Source organism: Thalassophryne amazonica, chromosome 23, assembly GCF_902500255.1.
Source record: "Thalassophryne amazonica chromosome 23, fThaAma1.1, whole genome shotgun sequence".
In the NCBI taxonomy this organism is placed as follows: domain Eukaryota; kingdom Metazoa; phylum Chordata; class Actinopteri; order Batrachoidiformes; family Batrachoididae; genus Thalassophryne; species Thalassophryne amazonica.
Genome location: NC_047125.1, coordinates 12,498,300 through 12,516,761, shown reverse-complemented (window position 1 = coordinate 12,516,761; position 18,462 = coordinate 12,498,300). Strand labels below are relative to the sequence as shown.

The following is an 18,462-nucleotide window of genomic DNA, read 5'->3' as shown; positions in this document are numbered from 1 at the left end:
CACCGGAGTATAAGTCGCACCTGTTAAAAAAATGACACATGAAGAGGAAAACCCCATACGTAATTTGCTCTGGAGTACAAGTTGCACCTGCTAAACAAATGACACATGAAGAGGAAAACCCCATACATAATTTGCACTGGAGTATAAGTCACACCTGTTAAAAAATGCCAGTTGTAGAGGAAAACCCCATATATAATTCGCACTGGAGTATAAGTCGCACCTGTTAAAAAAATGCCACATGAGGAAACCCCCATACGTAATTTGCACTGGAGTATAAGTCATACCTGTTAAAAATGACTCATGAAAAGGAAAACCCCATATGTAATTTGCACTGGAGTATAAGTCACATCTGTTACAAATGAACAGTGGTGGTTCACAGTTCCGCTAATCTGCTAACCGCTAATTATCGAAGCTAACATTTTCATTAGCGGATAAGCTTTCCAGATAACTTTGAAAACTGTTAGTGGGACCAATTAATTTTCCATAAATTTAGTTTCCGATACTTTTAGGCCCGCTAACATATTTTTGCGGGCATAGTGAATAAAGCTTAACAGTTAAAAACATTTGTAAAGTCTGAAATCAAAGATTTTACTGCCTGTCTGTTATTCATTACTTTTAGCAAATGTGTGGCTGCTCACACTGCCATCTACTGGTAACTGTGTGTTATACCAAACAGCCAACCACTGGCATCAGGAAACTAATGTACCTATAATGCAATATGGCACATGTGTCTAAATGCTAAAACCTTCAAAATTAGTGAATTACTTTAAAACTAAAACATATAGCTGATATTTTCACTTTGTAAAATGACAGACGTGATGTTCATTTCAATAACTGTCTGGAATTAGTTTGCTTAAAATTATAACCATAAGTCAAAACTGTCTACCTGTGACAGACGGTGAAATGACTGGCAGGTCTGTATGGTGTGAAGAGAAATTATCTTTTTTCTCTTTGATCACCAGGTCTCTTTTGCATGAGAGAAGGCCGATCTGAGACAGAAGCCATAACTCGTTGTGTGTCAGTAGCTGCCGTGTACTGATGTCATAGTGAAAGTTATCGGTTTAGCATTTTCTGTAACTTCTGCTAAAATTGTTTAGGGATTTATCGGTTTAGCTTTATAAAGTTAACTTTTCAGTTAGAGGAGTAACGGTTATCGAAGCTAAACTTTTTTTGTTAGCTGTGCCCACTACTGAAATGACACATGAAGAGGAAAAGCCATAAATCACACTCGAGTACAAGATGCACCTTTTTTCTGTATTATCTCATTAATTTGGGATTGTTGTGCATTGTTGTAGTGTATTTCTTATTATTGGCATTTACTGATTTGTTGTGGAGCAGGGGTGGTGGGCCAAGCGAATACTCTGCTTATTTTCCGGAAGGTTCCAGGTCCAAACCCCACAACCTGCCCATTCTCCATGTAATATGTAGTTGCGTCAGGAAGGGCATCTTGCTTAAAACCTGTGCCAAATCACATGCAGATCTGTTGTGGCAAACCACAAGGGAGAAGCTGAAAGGATTTATTATTGGGGTTTATTTTGTTTAGTGCCCTTGATTCTTAGTTACTATAATTATTACTATGAATAACAAACATGATTTTTTTGGAATATAAATTGCACCTCAGTATATGTAGGCCACAAGACCTCCCAAACTAGTAAAAATAATTAATTCATTCATTTTCTACCACTTATCTGGATCTGGGTCACGATGGCTGCCGAATAAGCAGCTCATCCCACACTTCCCTGAGGGATCCCAAAGCATCCCCAAGCCATCTGGGAAATATAATCCCTCCACTGCCTCCTGGTTCTTCCCCAGGGCCTCCTCCTATTTGGATGCACCTGGAGGACCTTCCTAAAGAGACAACCAGGGGGAATCCTCACAAGGGACCCGACTCAACTCAGTTTGGCTCCTTTGATGCGAAGAAGCAGCTGCTCTACTCTGAGTCCCTCCTCAATAGTCAAGCTTCTCACCCAGTCCCTTAGTGTAAAACCTAGATACCCTATAGAACAATCTAATTTCTGAAGATTGTACCTATGACCTTATTCTTTTAGTCATTACCCAAAGTTCATGACCATAGGTGAGGATAGGACCATAAATCCTCACAGTTCGATACAGTGTCCATAAAACATCAGACATTGCCCAAATCATCTATCTAAATACAGAGAAACATATTCCAAGTTCCTTCGAAATTATATAAATTTAATCCAGTTGCAGGGTTTTTTTTTTGTTTTGTTTTTTTTTGCAGCACTGATTTCTTATTTTAGCTTAAAGTTTCCCTTCATAGAATACGTTGTATCACAGTTGGCTCTAGCTTACGTTATGTAAGATGTCCAGTCACTGCCTTTACACTATCCTACAGGTTACACCCACTATGCCAGGTCAGGGCAAGGGATGGGATGAGCCATGACACAATCACAAAATGCTCAGTGGCTAAACTGATTCAAAACAGTTGGTTCAGCCTCTGTGGTCTAGGAAGGTCAGATCTTTGTAGAACTCAATCTTCCATAGATGCATCCCCTGAATTGAAACACAGCCATAGATTCAAGTTGTGAAGACTTCCTAGACTCAACCATCAAAAGTGTATCCAGTTGGTGTGAAACTGTCAAATACACTCAACAAAAATATAAACGGTTTTGGTTTTGCTCCCATTTTGTATGAGATGAACTCAAAGATCTAAAACTTTTTCCACATACACAATGTCACCATTTCCCTCAAATATTGTTCACAAACCAGTCTAATCTGTGATAGTGAGCACTTCTCCTTTGCTGAGATAATCCATCCCACCTCACAGGTGTGCCATATCAAGATGCTGATTAGACACCATGATTAGTGCACAGGTGTGCCTTAGACTGCCCACAATAAAAGGCCATTCTGAAAGGGTGCAGTTTTGTTTTATTGGGGGGGGGGGGGGGGGGGGGAATACCAGTCAGTATCTAGTGTGACCACCATTTGCCTCATGCAGTGCAACACATCTCCTTCGCATGGAGTTGATCAGGTTGTCAATTGCGGCCTGTGGAATGTTGGTCCACTCCTCTTCAATGGCTGTGTGAAGTTGCTGGATATTGGCAGGAACTGGTACACGCTGTCGTATACGCCGGTCCAGAGCATCCCAAACATACTCAATGGGTGACATGTCCGGTGAGTATGCCGGCCATGCAAGAACTGGGACATTTTCAGCTTCCAAGAATTGTGTACAGATCCTTGCAACATGGGGCCGTGCATTATCCTGCTGCACAATGGGGTGATGTTCTTGTGATGTATGGCACAACAATGGGCCTCAGGATCTCGTCACGGTATCTCTGTGCATTCAAAATGCCATCAATAAAATGCACCTGTGTTCTCGTCCATAACAGAGCGCCTGCCCATACCATAACCCCACCGCCACCATGGGCCACTGCGAGCCACAACATTGACATCAGAAAACCGCTCACCCACACGATGCCAACACCCGCTTGTCTGCCATCTGCCCTGAACAGTGTGAACCGGATTCATCCGTGAAGGAACACTCTCCAACATGCCAAACGCCAGCGAATGTGAGCATTTTGCCCCTCAAGTTCAGTTACGACGACGAACTGGAGTCAGGTCGAGACCCCGATGAGGACGACGAGCATGCAGATGAGCTTCCCTGAGAGGGTTTTCTGACAGTTTGTGCAGCACAATTCTTTGGTTATGCAAACCGATTGTTTCAGCCAGCTGTCCGAGTGGCTGTCGCAGACGATCTTGGAGGTGAACATGCTGGATGTGGAGGTCCTGGTCTGGTGTGGTTACACGTGGTCTGCGGTTGTGAGGCTGGTGGATGTACTGCCAAATTCTCTGAAATGCCTTTGGAGATGGCTTATGGTAGAGAATGAACATTCAATACACGAAGCAACAGCTCTGGTGACATTCTGCTGTCAGCATGCCAATTGCACACGCCCTCAAATCTTGCGACATCTGTGGCATTGTGCTGTGTGATAAAACTGCACTTTCAGAGTGGCCTTTTATTGTGGGCAGTCTAAGGCACACCTGTGCACTAAGTCATGGTGTCTAATCAGCATCTTGATATGGCACATCTGTGAGGTGGGGATGGATTATCTCAGCAAAGGAGAAGTGCTCACTATCACAGATTTAGACTGGTTGGTGAACAATATTAGAGGGAAATGGTGATATGTGTATGTGGAAAAACGTTTTAGATCTTTGAGTTCATCTCATACAAAATGGGAGCAAAACCAAAGTGTTGCATTTATATTTTTTGTTGAGTGTATGTTGAGATACTCGCTTGTCTCAGCAGTGACCTTCATGTGTTTGGAACTCAGCTTTGACACTGACAGAACCTTGGAAAACTTTATGAGAGACTAGACAGAGGTGTTCGATGATGATGACAATACCTTTGCAAGACGACAAAGGATCACGTTTTAAGGCTCATGGTGTTTCCTGACTTGCCGTATGGTTGTGAGATGTGGATGCTAAATACTGAATGAAGGCAAGAACTGGATACCCTTGGTACTAGATCTTGCCGACAACTAAAAGTGTCTGTGTCAAATAAATGGTGCTTAGGGAGATTTTGACACATACACTTGTATTGTGAGGGAACTCCAGCTACATTATTATGGTTGCTTCTCTAAGTATGATCCAACATTCAGGTGCCACAGTGTTTGAGGATCCTAGCACGGTGATGTCCATGATCACCTGGGTGTGACAGATAACGGCCATATCCAAGAGGCAGGGATTGACCTTCTTGTCTTCTTGGGTGCCGTTTGCCACCACGACCTAGGACAATTCTGTAGTTGTGGGAGTCGCACATGTTCCATTGGCTTATGTTAATTCATGATGATACGATGGTTCACACTTCTGCCTCAAGTCTACAGATTGGACAGTTAAAGTTAATTGATGGAACAAATCATTCTCATAATAGTGGAGATGTGCAGAGAATTGGCGGTCCAATGCTGACACCTTGGGATTAACCATAGAACAACCTAATGACAGCTCGTGTATACAGTCCACTTGATTAAATGGCTATTGTATCATTTTTTAGGTAAGTCCTCTTTGATTGGCTGTAGCCTGCCGAGCAGCAGCTCCTGGCCATGGTCCGGCCGGCCGCTCTTGGACAGGTATTGCGCAAGTTGAGATGCTTGGCATTGGTGTGAGGTAGCAAGCATCCCCCTTCTCCAGGTGGTCAGCAGATGGAAGACCTGTGTGGACAGGGTGTCCCCGGCCCGGTGCTTCAGCAGCTGAGTGGTACTGCGACGGAGACGCAGGGAAACCACCAGCAGGGCTACTTCCTCCTCTGAAAGTTCCCCTGACAACCAGAGCAGGAGCGAGTCTGGCAAGGAATCTCCTGGGCCTGCAGAGTAGGTACATGTGCACAACTATAAGGATTTATCCTTGCACAACCACAGCTTGTGCGGGACTAGTTTTTGATTGATCAAAGAAGGAGAAGTGGTTAAAACATATCAAATATGCTTTTATTTTGAAGGATTCCACAATATACCCATATTTTCCAGTGTATATGTAACATGTCTGTTAACTATGTGTGTTAACTTATCTGTAGGTTTAACTCACTTTGTAAACACAATATTTCTCTGGGGGGGGGGGGGGGGGGGTTAAAGAACTCAGTGTTGCTTGTGCACACCACAGACTGTGCTGTTATTTAACATAATAACTTTTAGATTCCAAAAATAAGCAAGATGGACAAATAAACAGGTGTTGGACAACATTTTGGATGTTACTTGATGCAGTATAGAAAAAATAAATCATCAGATGGACACGGCCCACAGTGTTGGAAAGTCTGCAATAAAACATGTGTCCATTTTGTAAATCATCTTTTAATTTGCGATTTATGTGCATTGTTGTAGTGTACTTTTATTATTGGCATTTATTCTTTTGTTGGACTTTATTTTGTTTATAACTTTGATTCCTGCCAACGCCCTAAAATAATAATAATAGTAATAATAATAATAGTAAATGTGTGATTTTTCAGAATTAAGGGTCAGACCTCCCAAACTAGCAAATAAAACATAAAATAAATAAAATAAAATAAAATAAAATAAAATGTGACTTATACCCAGAAAATACACATTTTTTTTGTAAGTAATAAAATAAAATGCTGCAGAAAATGGGGTAATCTCCAAATATGTGATTATACTCGCCTGGTCCTCACGTAGCTTCCCCTGGTACGAAGGGCCGGTTACCGTTCTCACTCTCTGTGAACCAAAACACAAAATATCACCACCATTCTTGAATTTGAAGCCTGATTTTGAAAACTTTTTTGTAACAGATTTTGCCCACTTGGGTAAAGTCACGGATATCTTACAGACCGCTCTTCCAGCCGCGTTACCTTCATCGGGATGAGGTCATTACCTTGCCGCGTCAGTTTGACCTCTAGCACCTATGAATGCGACCACGCCTTTGTAATGAGGAGAGCTGTAGTTCCCGAATGGGTCCACTTCGTTAAAGGCACTAAGAGCTGGTTCTTTCGCTGGACTGTGAAAGGTGAGTCGTTCCACCAGTGCGCCATCATTTCGATTGCCTTGAATTCCTAGTGCAGAAATGGAGGTGGGGGGTTGGGGATTAGCAGAATGGAAATAGCGTTCATAACCATCTATTCATTAGGTAAAATTTCCTGTACAATGAATCACTGTTTTCTCATAGCTACATGGAGCAGGCCACTCATAGAAGCCCCCCTGCTGCATCCCCATATTGACATAGTAGCCTAAAGTAGTACATATATAAGGCCTTTCTATTGTTTTTGCTACTTCGTGGCCACTACTTCATTGTAGTCAAGACCTTTCAAAGTTCTCACTGAATGCATTGGTGAGTGTCGCAATGCAATTCGACAGAACAGTAGGGGGGGTTGCAATCGTTTCCGGTGAAGACTGGTCTACTGTCCCATGGCGTCTATGGTCATAAAAGTCGTGACTGTGAAACGTGGGGTTGCTCATGTATTTTTAGTAATAATTACACTATTAACAAATTTTTAGTTTTTGTTTTGTTCCTGGGTAAACAGTTGTGTTTTTCCTAACTGTTATGCCTTAAAATAAACAGAAAATAGCTGTTATTCACAGAAACTTGCTTCTGTGATCAGGACAATGATATTTGAAATTTGTCTGTTTTCAAGAATATTCTCGATTCGCCTTCACTACTACTAGAATATTCTTTAACTGCTAGAACTGTCCAGAATTTTCTAGAAGTTTCCAGAATTATCTGGAAATTTCAAGAAACTTTTAGAACTTTCTAGAACGTTAAAAAAATAAATAAATAAATCAAGGTTTGTGCTGAATGTAGTCATTTTTCCATAAACTTTAGACATAAGCAGTTGAAATATAACACTTAGAAGCCAGGAACAAAAATTGTGTTACATAGTGTTATTAGTGACGGAGAAACCTTTAGCATTTTGCAGTGCAACTGGAAAACTGAGGAAAAAGGAAGAGGAATCAGTGGTTGCTAACAAGGCTAACAAGTTTGAAAACCTTGTTCACACCTTTTATTCATCAGAAGAGAAGGCAAGGGAGCATGATTCCTCACTGCCAAAGAAGCTAAAACATCTGAAATGCTTCTGAGGATTAGCATGCTAGCTTGATTAGCGCCAGGGCCACATGTGGCCTCTGGGCTTCGAATCACCCACGTCTGAAATAGATAATTACGTTGACGTATGAATTATTGTGGGCCTACCACAACTGAATGTGTTTTTTACACTCTGGTGGCTGCCTGTTCAAACAATTTACTCGCTTCATTTCATGGTCTGTGACACTAAGCTATACAGCAACAACAAGCATTAGGAAGATAAACCTGTTTGGACCTGAGAGAAAGTATTTTTAACTTGATGACCTTTGCCATTAGCTATTTGTCATTTAGATGTAGCTGCCAAACAGGTTGTATTTTGGCTAATGTGTGTTTGTCTGCAGTAAAATGTCTCAGAAATAACATGGTTGCCAACTTTCACGCATCTGGAGTGACACTCACACTTTCAGTATCAATCTCAGCCTCTCACGCAAAAGCAAGAAATGTCACGCCAAAATAAACATTTCTCCTGTTAATTTTCTGTTGATGATTAGACTCGACCAGACCACAGCGCATTGTTTCGTAATAAAAGGAGAGTTTAAGACGCACACCCGAAACAGCTGTCAACATCTGCTCACAACATTCCGACTGCAGTATTCAGTGATCATTGATTCGCTGAAAACCTGTCACCTGATACCTCAGCCGTGCGTGAAGAGTTCAGAGAAAGTTCAAGCATAGCTTCGGAGCTTGGTTCTGAGTCCGCCACTGATGCGCGATGGAAAGTTTTGGATGACAAGGTAAGCTGATAAATAGCCAAATCGAGTAATCTATTGTCTAATGAAATTGGGTTCCTTGTCACTACAGACGTCGCTTAATCCGTCTAATTGTGTGTTGAGACAGTAGGCTACAAACTTCAACTACTTGCAAACGAGGTAATTTAAAGGACATGTTGTCCGTTTTTAATGTCCTGGTTAGCAAGTATTCATTGCTTGTAAGTCTATCTGTGGACCATGCATTGAAACGTGGGGTCACTTATGTATTTTATTAATAATTATTAGTGACGGAGAAACCGAAGCGTTTTGAACCACTGATAAATATGAAGCAATTCTATTGAAATGGTTCAGTGTTAGCACTGTTATGTATGTTAAATAATAAAGTTCTATGTGCATCTTGAAATTTTGACAATATTTTCATTTAAAGACAATAATATATTTTTTGATTGTGCCACATAAATTCTGTATGCAATAGAGATATAAATTGTGAATTTTTGTGCAACTAGGGACTGTTATGACCATAGTCGTGAAGGGGATTGGGGGCTTCAAAGGTTTTTATTTAAAAGCGAGATCATTTCAGCGGTTTAAGGCTCGAGTCTGTTCCTCTTCTCCAGTTTTGGAGAGAAGTCTCACACAACACAGAAGTTGGTGACATATGAAGACAGATTTTGTCCAGCTTGTAAAAAGTTGGATAAACAGCTACCTCCATCCTCCCTATCTCTCCTTCCAAATTCACTGCAGAAAATGGTTTTGGGGAGCATTAGCATGGCCAAAACATTTTTCTTTATTTGCCTCTCACATGCCTGTAGAAATATTTTGGAAGGAGGATGGAGGAGGAGAGGAGAAGAATCAAACACAGTTTCCCTTCTATTATTATTTTTATTTGTAAAAGAGGACTATTTTTTTTTAATTCGGGTTAGAGTTACTAAAAATTTCGGTGCACGTTTGGGGTTAGGGCTAAAAATAGTGACCAACAAAAATTAAACATAAGACTGGCCTGACCTAATGACAGGCTGTGAAATTACTTACTGTCGTACACATTTGAGGAATAATATTTGCTATTTTCAAACGGACACTCAAATTACTATATCATACATGCTATTGTATTTGCGTCACCAAAATATACACTCATTCATTCCTTGGTTGCCCATGAATCAATAAGAAAACCTCCCTTCCAACCTGTGGAGGTGACGTTCCCACTATACTGGAGGAGAAGTTGGTCTCCTTCACACATTGAGATTTCTGCTGATGTCCCCAGGAGGTCACTGTAGCCCTGGGTTCGCAGTTTAGACAGTTCCCAGCTGAGATCTCTGCTGGGCAGAGCAGCCACCAGGATGGCGTGCGGCTCATCGTTTTGCCGCTTGAGAACCACGGTGACTGTGTGGTGGCACACGGACTCCTCCAGCTCCTCCACCAAAGAGATGAGATGGCACGGCAGCACTGGAGAGAGGAGACGAACAACGAGCAGCCTGAAGAGAGGGCAAGAGGAGGCAAATTTAAGAAGATAATCTGAGGTTAAAAGCGCTGCTGAAGCCCTGTCACAGAATACTTCAGGCAGAGTAATGAAGCGATATTACTGCTGTCCTACATATAATCAGTGAAGCTGCTTTAGATAAAGGGAATTACTGAGGAGGAACCAGGGGCGTAACCAGCAACTAATTTGTATGGAGTTTGCCCCACTCTCCACTACATGTCACTGTTGTTGTATTTGAAACACTTTTTCAGTGTAGGCTTCTTGGTTGAGTTATGCAAAAATAGTATTTTGTACCAGGTTTACCTTGACCTTTGACTAAAATACTCCAAACTCTAATGATCTCGAGAAATCTATACAAGTAATATTCCCTCCAAGTTTGAAGGAAGTGGTTAGTTCTCTTGGTTTCAATGTGGAAGGTTCCCGGTTCAAACCCCACAGCTGCCACATTTCTCAATGTAATGTGGAGTTGTATCAGGAAGGGCATCCAGTGTAAAACTTGTGCCAAATCATGCAAACATGCAGGTCTGCCTTGGATCTGCTTTGGCCAACCCAAGTGAAAACAAAGGGATGTACTTTTGAAGGAAATCTGTCCAGCCATTTTTGAGTTATCTTGTCCACGAGGACACATATGCCAGTGAAAACAATACCCTGCTAACGCTACTTCGCCAATGTGGAGTAGTGCCCTGAAGCTAAAATATTGAGAAGCTGAAAGAAAAGAAAGTTAAGTTTAAAGACAAAAAAACACAAGAAGACCTACAACTTTGCATCAATTGTACCTCATTCAAAAGACTGTTTAAACAAACCTCTTAACAGTCCATCCAGTTTCAGGGTCTGGAGGTTCTCCTCGCACTTAATGGGTGAGGGGTAAGGAACACCCTAAACAAACTAACTCCCCACACAAAGCACCAGTTTGGATTTGAACTTGGGATCCTCTCGCTGTGAGGCAACAGTGCCAACCATTAAACCACCCTGCCGCCCAACAGTCCTGCGACTCAACTGTTCACCTTGCACCAAAAACAAACCTGTCCACGTTTCTCTGTAAGTTCAAAGAACACCAGTCTTTCTGCTGGTTCCTCACGGTGACCTTCTCCAGGACTTTCCACTGTTTGTCTCTTGAGGCCATGAGGATCAGTGACTCACCTGAAATCTCCCGAGAAGACTTCAAAGAAGCACCAGACGTTCTGGCAGAGAAATTATGAACGAAAACAAATTAGTACTTCCACATATTGCTCTACCTCAATCCATGGTGAGCAAGTTGATCCCACCTTGGAGAAGACCTGCTCCTGCAGGAGTGGTGATGATGTTCTGGTTCCTCTTCTTGTCCAGCCTTCTTCTTTTCTGGGTTTGCTGGACAGGGAATGGAGATGGTGAGGGGTCTCCTCAGGGGTTGGGAGGAAGGGTGGGTGAGGTAGAGTACTGGGCTAGTGGAGACCACCAAGCGATAAGCATCACTTCTGGATTTGACAGCAGCCAGAAGGATGGCGTCAAATGGCTGGATCTGATGCAGAAGAGGAAAAACAGCTGTTTGGTATCATGCCCAGAGCTGCAAAAAAAAAAAAAAAAAAAAATCTATGTTCCATAGTTTTGCTTGCAGACAACATGGTGTTTTATTAAAGAAAGCTGCACAAAGTGTCAGTTTGAGACAAGAGATTTGGCATCAAGCTGCTGTGTTGAACTCGGCTTACAGGCTGGACTCAGGGGACAATTTAAATAATGACCACAGATGTTCATCTTTGTAGCAGATATAGTCAACATTTGTTAGCTCCAATCTCGGAATTACACATAATGTGCCTCTTTCTCCTGCTTCTCACAAAGTGCTTCTTGCGATATCCCCAATACATTATTCTGCAGTAACATGGCATACCTCAGGGTGCTCTTCTATGACCTTTGCTATTCATGCAATTGTCCACAACCAGTAGTGTTGCACAGTCTTACTATGCACTGTGCTATCACGGGAGCAGTGAAGGCTCCTGGGAGGTATTTCAGACAGATGCGGGGGTCCATCGTGAGTTTTTGTGACAAACCCCTTTTGGGAACAGTGAAATTTTCTCTCTTCAGGCAGGAAACCACTGCAAAAAGGCCCAGAGAATACACCTTCACCTGTGCAAACAAACCCTGCGAATGACAGAAATAGTCAGGAAATAGAAAAAAATGCAAATAGCAACTCCTATGTTGGCTTCAGAACAGCACTTCCTACTAGTAGTTTCTATTGTGATAGCACTGATTTTGTTTTGAAGAGGTAAACATGACAGCCCTGGGGGTTGATGAGATCCATCCAGAAATGCTGAAGGTTCTGGGTGTGGAGTGACTGTTTTGGACTGTCCATGACCGAATTTCTTCTTTCATTGGCAACAACTGTTGCATGTCTGCATGAGATGCCTGGTTCCAAATGACCCCATGATTAAACGAAGAGGAAAAGTGACCTGGCCCGGAGGAAGCCGAGGGCCCCTGGAGCCAGGCCTGGACTGAGGGCCTGTCAGCAAATGCCTGGTGACCGGACTTGCCATGGAGCCCGGTTAGGCACCCCGAAAAGGAAATGTGAGATTTTCATCTCCCTCCTGTGGGTCACTACCCGCAGGGGAACCACTGTGTTTAGGTACGCTGGCCCATGAGAAAGTTGATGGGATCGATGGGCCAAACCTGGGCAGCAGAAGCTATCTCTGGGGGTGTGGAACGTCACCTCCCTGTGGGGGAAGGAGCCGGAGCTTTTGCAGGAGGTGGGTGGGCCTCGCCTCCACGCAAAGCCTCAGCTCCAGAACCACTCTTCTTGATAGGGGTTGGACTTTATTCTTCTCTGGAGTTTGCCCAGGGTGTGAGGCACCGGACGGGTGTGAACATACACACCAGTCCTTGGCTGAGCGCTGCTATGTTGAAGTTTACTGCAGTAAATGAGAGGGTCACCTCCCTGTGCCTTCGGGTGGCGGGGGCGCATGCACCAAACAGCAGTTCCAATTACTCAACCTTCTTGGAGTCCTTGAATGGAGTCCTTTATGGTGCTCCAGTGGGGGACTCCATTGTTCAGCTGGGGGACTTCAAAGCACACATGGGCAATGACAGAGCCACCTGGAGAGGCATGATAGAGGATCGACCTCCCTGATATAAACCCGAGCGGTCGTTTGTTGTTGGACTTCTGTTCTAGTGATGGACTGTCCATAATGAACACCATGTTTGAACATAATTATGCTCATAAGTGTACATGGTACCAGAGCACCCTAGGCCGAAGATCGATGATCAATTTTGTGATCATATCATCTGATCTGAGGTCGCAAGTTCTGGACACTCGAGTGAGGAGAGGGACAGAGCTCTCAACTGATCACCATCTTGTGTTGAGTTGGATCACAGGGTGGGGGAGGACTTTGGACAGACCTGGTAAGGCCAAATGAATAGTGCGGGTGAATTGGGAATATCTGGAGGAACCCACTGTCCGAAAGATCTTCAACTCACACCTCCGGCAGAGCTTTTCTGGCATCCCTGTGGACATTGGGGGCATTGAACCAGAATGGTTAATGTTCAAAGCTTCCATTGCTGAAGCCACAGTGGGGAGCTGTGGCCTGAAGGTCTTAGGTGCCTCAAGCGGCATCAACTTCAAACATCATGGTAGACACCGGTGGTTAGGGAAGCAGTCCAACTGAAGGAGTCCTTCCAGGATATGTTAGCATGGGGGACTCTGAAGGCAGTTGCAAGGTACTGACATGCCTGAAGGGCAGCAGCATCTGCTGTGAGGGAAGCAAAGCAGCGGGTGTGGGAGGAGTTCAGAGTAACCATGGAGAATTACTTTCAGTTGGCACCAAGGTGCTTCTGGTGGACTCTGAGGCACCTCAGGGGGGAAAAGAGGGAACCATCCAAGCTGTCTACAGTAAGGATGGGACTCAGTTGACCTCAGTTGAGGAGGTAATCGGGTGCTGGAAGAAACACTTTGAGGAACTCCTGCATCAGACAAGATCACCCTCTGTAGTAGGGACAGAGCTGGAAGTTGATGTTGGATCATCATCAATTTAACTGGTGGAAGTCACTAAGGTAGTCAAACAACTCCACAGTGGCAATGCCCCGGGGTTTCACGAGATCCGTCCAGAATTGTTGAAGTCTCTGGGTGTGGAGGGACTGTCTTGGATGACATCTCTTCAACATTGCATTGAGGTCTGGGACAGTGCCTGAGGAGTGACAAACTGGGGTGGTGGTCCCCATATTAAAAGGGGACCAGATAGTGCATGTCAATTACAGGGGCATCACACTACTCAGCCTCCCTGGTGCTGGAAAGGAGGGATTGGCCAATAGTCAAACCTCTGATGGAAAAGGAACAATGCGGATGAGGCTGAAACCTCTGATTCTGTGATACTACGCTGAAATTAATGATCATACGAAAACGCTGATTTTCTGTGCAACATGGAACATTACCCTCTTCTCTCCGTAGTTCCACTCTTTTGTGACAGGAGTGATGTAGCTCGCTCGCCTTTCACCATGCAGTATCTTGACTGCGACGTCCCTGTAGATACCATGGTAACGTGCACAGAAAGGCACTGCCACAGTCACAGGAAAGCGAACCTTGGCACCCTCTTGAGTTTTGACCCAGATTACTCTGCTGACCAGTTCTTCTGATCCAGCCACCATCAAAAAGCTGAGGGCGTCGGCCACCTCACACCTCATCATTTTGACCACGCCCACAGATGCTTTGATAATGCATGCATCCGGCACATCCGTGCGGTTGTCCTTCACTTCACCAGTAAGCCTGCAAACCAATTTAGACCAGAAAAAACCCCCACAAAATTTAGCTTCTTTCATCCATTTGAATTTTATTAATTTGCTTGGATTTTTGGACAAATGTGAGCATTGAACCAACAGTGAAAGTACAGAATAGCCCATAATGAGGAGATACTTCTGGCGGACTGTGACATATATATCTATGTAGGCGTCTTGGTTGTTGAGATATGGAAAAGTGTTTTTGTTGGTCCAGGCTTAACCCTTGACCTTTGGCCAAACTACTCCAAAATTGAAATATCTATCCAAGTAACTTGTGCACCAAGTTTGATCTATTTGGGCTTCTTGGTTGTTAAGATATTTTAAAAAAAGGTGTTTTTTGGACCATTTCCCTTGACCTTTAACACAACATAAGTAATATTTCCAGTAAGTTTGAGGGAAATCTGTTCAGCTGTTTCTGAGTTATATTGTCCACAAACACACGGACACTCACACACTTGTGAGAACCCTGCTGTTGCTTCTTTTGTAGTGAATGAGTTAATGCATCATTGGCTTACCCTACTGTGATCCATTCTCTGTTTGTTTCCTCTTTCTCCTTGCAGTCTGCTTTCTCTCTCTCCTTTTCTTCTGCAGGAAAACAGGCACTCCCTTGACCTCTGACCTCTCCAGCCCCTGGCCCACCCGTGTCAAAGCTGGAGTTTGAGACAGGCAGCATTGCAGGACTTCCCTCGCTTTCATTGCCTATCTCTTCTTGAAGTCCAGAGTTGGATTCAGGGGGAACGTGAGAGTTTGGGCGATCCTCAGGTGGTGGCGCCGTTTGGGACTCTTTGGTTACTTGAGGAGCTTCAGGGTTTAACTGCTCTGTGTTTGCATCTTCTGCACACATTTGAAGGATTTCCTTGTCCATTTTAGTACTGATTACATTCAGTGTGTCCACTATCTTGTCAATGTCCACCACAAGATCCAGAATCATGTGGCTGAAGGAGTCTGGACAAGACCTAACGTCACATTCTGTAAGAAACAAAACAGAGAGAAAATACATTTAAATAAAATTATAGCCATCTTTCTTAAAAACAACCAATCAAACTTAAACTTATTAATATCACCATCATATTTATGATATGTCAATTTTTGTCTGTTATGAGACTGACAGGCCATTGGTTTCAAATTGGGCGATTGATCAAAACGTTTAAAAAAATTTAGATTTTTAGAATTTTGATTTTATAATTTGACATGATAATTATAAAATCAAAATTCTAAAAATCAAAATTTTGACTTTTTGATGATTGGGACTATTTTTCATTGGCATTTCCTAATTATGACTTTGAAAGATGAAATTTTATTTATTCATTATTTTTGCCTGCAAAAAGTCCATTTTTTATAAATATTTTGACAAATTGTGACTAAGACTGTCAAATGTTTATACTTAAAAAAAAAAATCAGTTATGAGATATTAAGTATAACTGCATGCCAATTGGTAAATCTGTTTTGAGTGGGAAAACAAAAATTGACCTTTGAACCCAAATTTTTCAAATACGCATCTTGTAATTATGAATTTGAAAGCTGATTTTTTTTTTTTTTAGTTTTTCACCCCAAAATGATCTTGTCAATTTTTTAACACATTTGAAATTACAACTGAATTCTAAATTACAACTTAGAATTTAAAATGGTTCACTTGAGTTGTAATGATGAAATATTTTTCAATGTAATTTAGTAGATCCTTATTTTGCTTTGGAAATACAAAATCGTTAATTGATATTTAGTAATTTTATGTATTTGGCTTTAAAACTCCAAATTTCAACTTTTTATCTCCTAATTATGACTGTAAATGACAAACTTTTGATTAGTATCTTGTAATTTAATTTATAAATATAACACAAAGCTAAAATACCTTCAGCCGTATGAGCATCGTCTTTTTTATAATTTGCAGTGATCCTGTTGTCTTACATACAATTTGTACATGTTCAATAAAGCTCCTCAATCAATCAATCAATCAATCACAAACAATGTTTGTCACTTTAACAGCATCTGCAGGACGGCGTGTGTGTGCGCATACATGAGGTTTTGACAAGCGCGGAAGTTAGCTTTGAGTTAGCAGAAGTTAGCATGCACGCTGACATCCACGAAATGTCTTGTAAATCACTCCAGAGGTTACAAAACCAGCATTTTCATGTTTAGAAGTGTTTATTTCTCACTAGTTTTTACATATTACATGAGAAATGTAGTGAAGAAGCAGAAAGTGACTTCACCATGCTAACGTCCGCGAGGATCATACCATAAAAATAGGAACAGAAATGTGACTTTTTCACCTTTTAGAATACCTCTTAAAATAGGTCAAGGTTAGCCATCTTTGATCTTGGTCAAAGTCTGTGTCCCAAGAATGTTCCCTATGAATTTGAAGAGTCTAGCAGAAAAAGGACTGGACTTATGCTGAGCACAGACAGATGGACAGACGGACGCAAAGCCTTTGCCACAACTGATGGCCATATTTGATGGCATTGGGTAAAAATCATTTGTTTGTATATATATATATCAATCTCAGCACCTGTTGTGGGTGAATGCTGCAGTTTGTCTCCCCCTGGTGGCAGATCGGTGTACACTCCGGTGGATTTTCTCAGAGTTTCTCTCCATGCTGTCACTCTGTCTGAGTGAAACACACTCAGCTCCTTAAGCACCACCAGAACTCTCCGTTTCCACTCTTCCTCCTCTTCTTTGGCGCTCTCCGTCCTCTCGTCCCTCTCTCCTGAGCAGCTCTTCCTGTCCATCTTTCCATCGCAAAGGCCGCTGGAGCTCCTGAGGCTTTGGAGCCCCTGCATGGTTTCGGTCAGCGTGTGGAGAATCCTCTCCTCACTTCTTCTTCCCTCCATCCCTTTACTCAGATGCGGACTCTTATCCATGCTCACCTCCAGGTAAACATGCCTGATTTTTGTTTTCACCCCTTTAACCAAATGCTGCCCTCCTCTGTGCAGCTCCTCCAGCTTTTATTGGATGCGTCCTTTTGCAGAGCTCTCCTCGCTTATAAGAGCCAATGCTGTATTTATGAGCCTACCGGCAGTAAAACAGGTTGCCAAGGTGACCCCCGGAGGCGTGCAACCGATGGACAAAAGAGACACCACAGTGAAAGATACCCAAGAAGACAAACTGTGGTCCTGTGAGCGTCAGTCATTTGGCGGTTCTGCCAGTTATGCACACCTGCAGCCTGGTAATATCACCAGCTCAATCCTGCTTAAAGGAACAGGCGCACAATCCTGAGTCAGAGTTGTCAGGATGCCTGCATGCATTCCTGGATATATGCAACGTTTATTTGCTTGCTGCAAAGTGACACTGAAACACATCTCACAGTCCCCCCAAAAAGTTGTAACCATATGGGTTTCCTGTTGGTGTTGCAGTTTCACAGAGCTGAGCCACGCAAGTTCAGTGAAATGGAAACTCAAGTGACCGTTTGACTAGGTGCAAAGCATGAGTGTGCCTTAATACATGGTGACCTGGCTGTTACTCTTTTGGTAAGCACAACGGACAGAAGACCACGAGGTGGAAACTGTTTCCTGAGTCCTGTGACAGTCATGTCAAATTGACCTTATCTTTCATTGAGCAGGATTCCAATCATCACAGTAGATTGTCATCAAAAGTAGATTAAAACCCCAAATATTTACATAAAAAAATCTGCAACAATTTTCAGTGTTGTAATCTCATGCATTTTTTTACACTCTTACATCAGTATAATAGAAAAATCCACAGTATTGCAGTACTCTGTCACCACCATGTGGCTAAATCTACACATTGCACTCTCCTTTTTAAAATGGTGAAGAAATTATGTGGGATTGTGCAGCACAAGTGAATGAAATATTTAGTGGTATATAAAAATGAGAAATATTTTATAATTTAGACATTTTATAACTTGAATACAAATTGTAAGTTCATTACTTTTTCATTATTTTTTCGATTTGGGTTGTTGCTCTTACTGTTACCTTTAATAACACAAAATATACTCACTCTCTCTCTCTCTCTCTCTCTATATATATATATATATATATATACACACAC

General features: G+C 42.4%; 1 protein-coding gene across 2 annotated transcripts; it reads right to left on the bottom strand.

Moving 5' to 3' along the window:
* Positions 1-6,169: 6,169 nt before the first annotated feature.
* On the bottom strand, positions 6,170-17,419 carry dthd1 (death domain containing 1). Of its 2 annotated transcripts, none has more exons than XM_034164518.1 (8): positions 16,964-17,419; positions 14,976-15,429; positions 14,119-14,449; positions 11,659-11,838; positions 10,989-11,221; positions 10,746-10,904; positions 9,429-9,718; positions 6,170-6,514 (listed from the first exon to the last, which is right to left on the bottom strand). In XM_034164518.1, the coding sequence occupies exons 1-8, from the start codon at positions 17,313-17,315 to the stop codon at positions 6,333-6,335; spliced, it is 2,181 nt and encodes a 726-aa protein (XP_034020409.1). In that variant the 5' UTR covers positions 17,316-17,419; the 3' UTR covers positions 6,170-6,332. The 2 variants fall into 2 exon arrangements, with proteins under 2 accessions (XP_034020409.1, XP_034020410.1); XM_034164519.1 differs by having other exon boundaries at positions 14,266-14,449.
* Between the last annotated feature and the right edge of the window lie 1,043 nt (positions 17,420-18,462).

Coding starts and splice junctions, on each gene's coding strand:
- dthd1 (XM_034164518.1), bottom strand. CDS start 17,315: ATGGATAAGAGTCCGCATCTGAGTAAAGGGATGGAGGGAAGAAGAAGT. Junction 10,905..10,988: donor AGGAGCAGGTCTTCTCCAAG/GTGGGATCAACT, acceptor TTTCTCTGCCAG/AACGTCTGGTGCTTCTTTGA. Junction 6,515..9,428: donor TGGGAACGTCACCTCCACAG/GTTGGAAGGGAG, acceptor TTTCTGCACTAG/GAATTCAAGGCAATCGAAAT.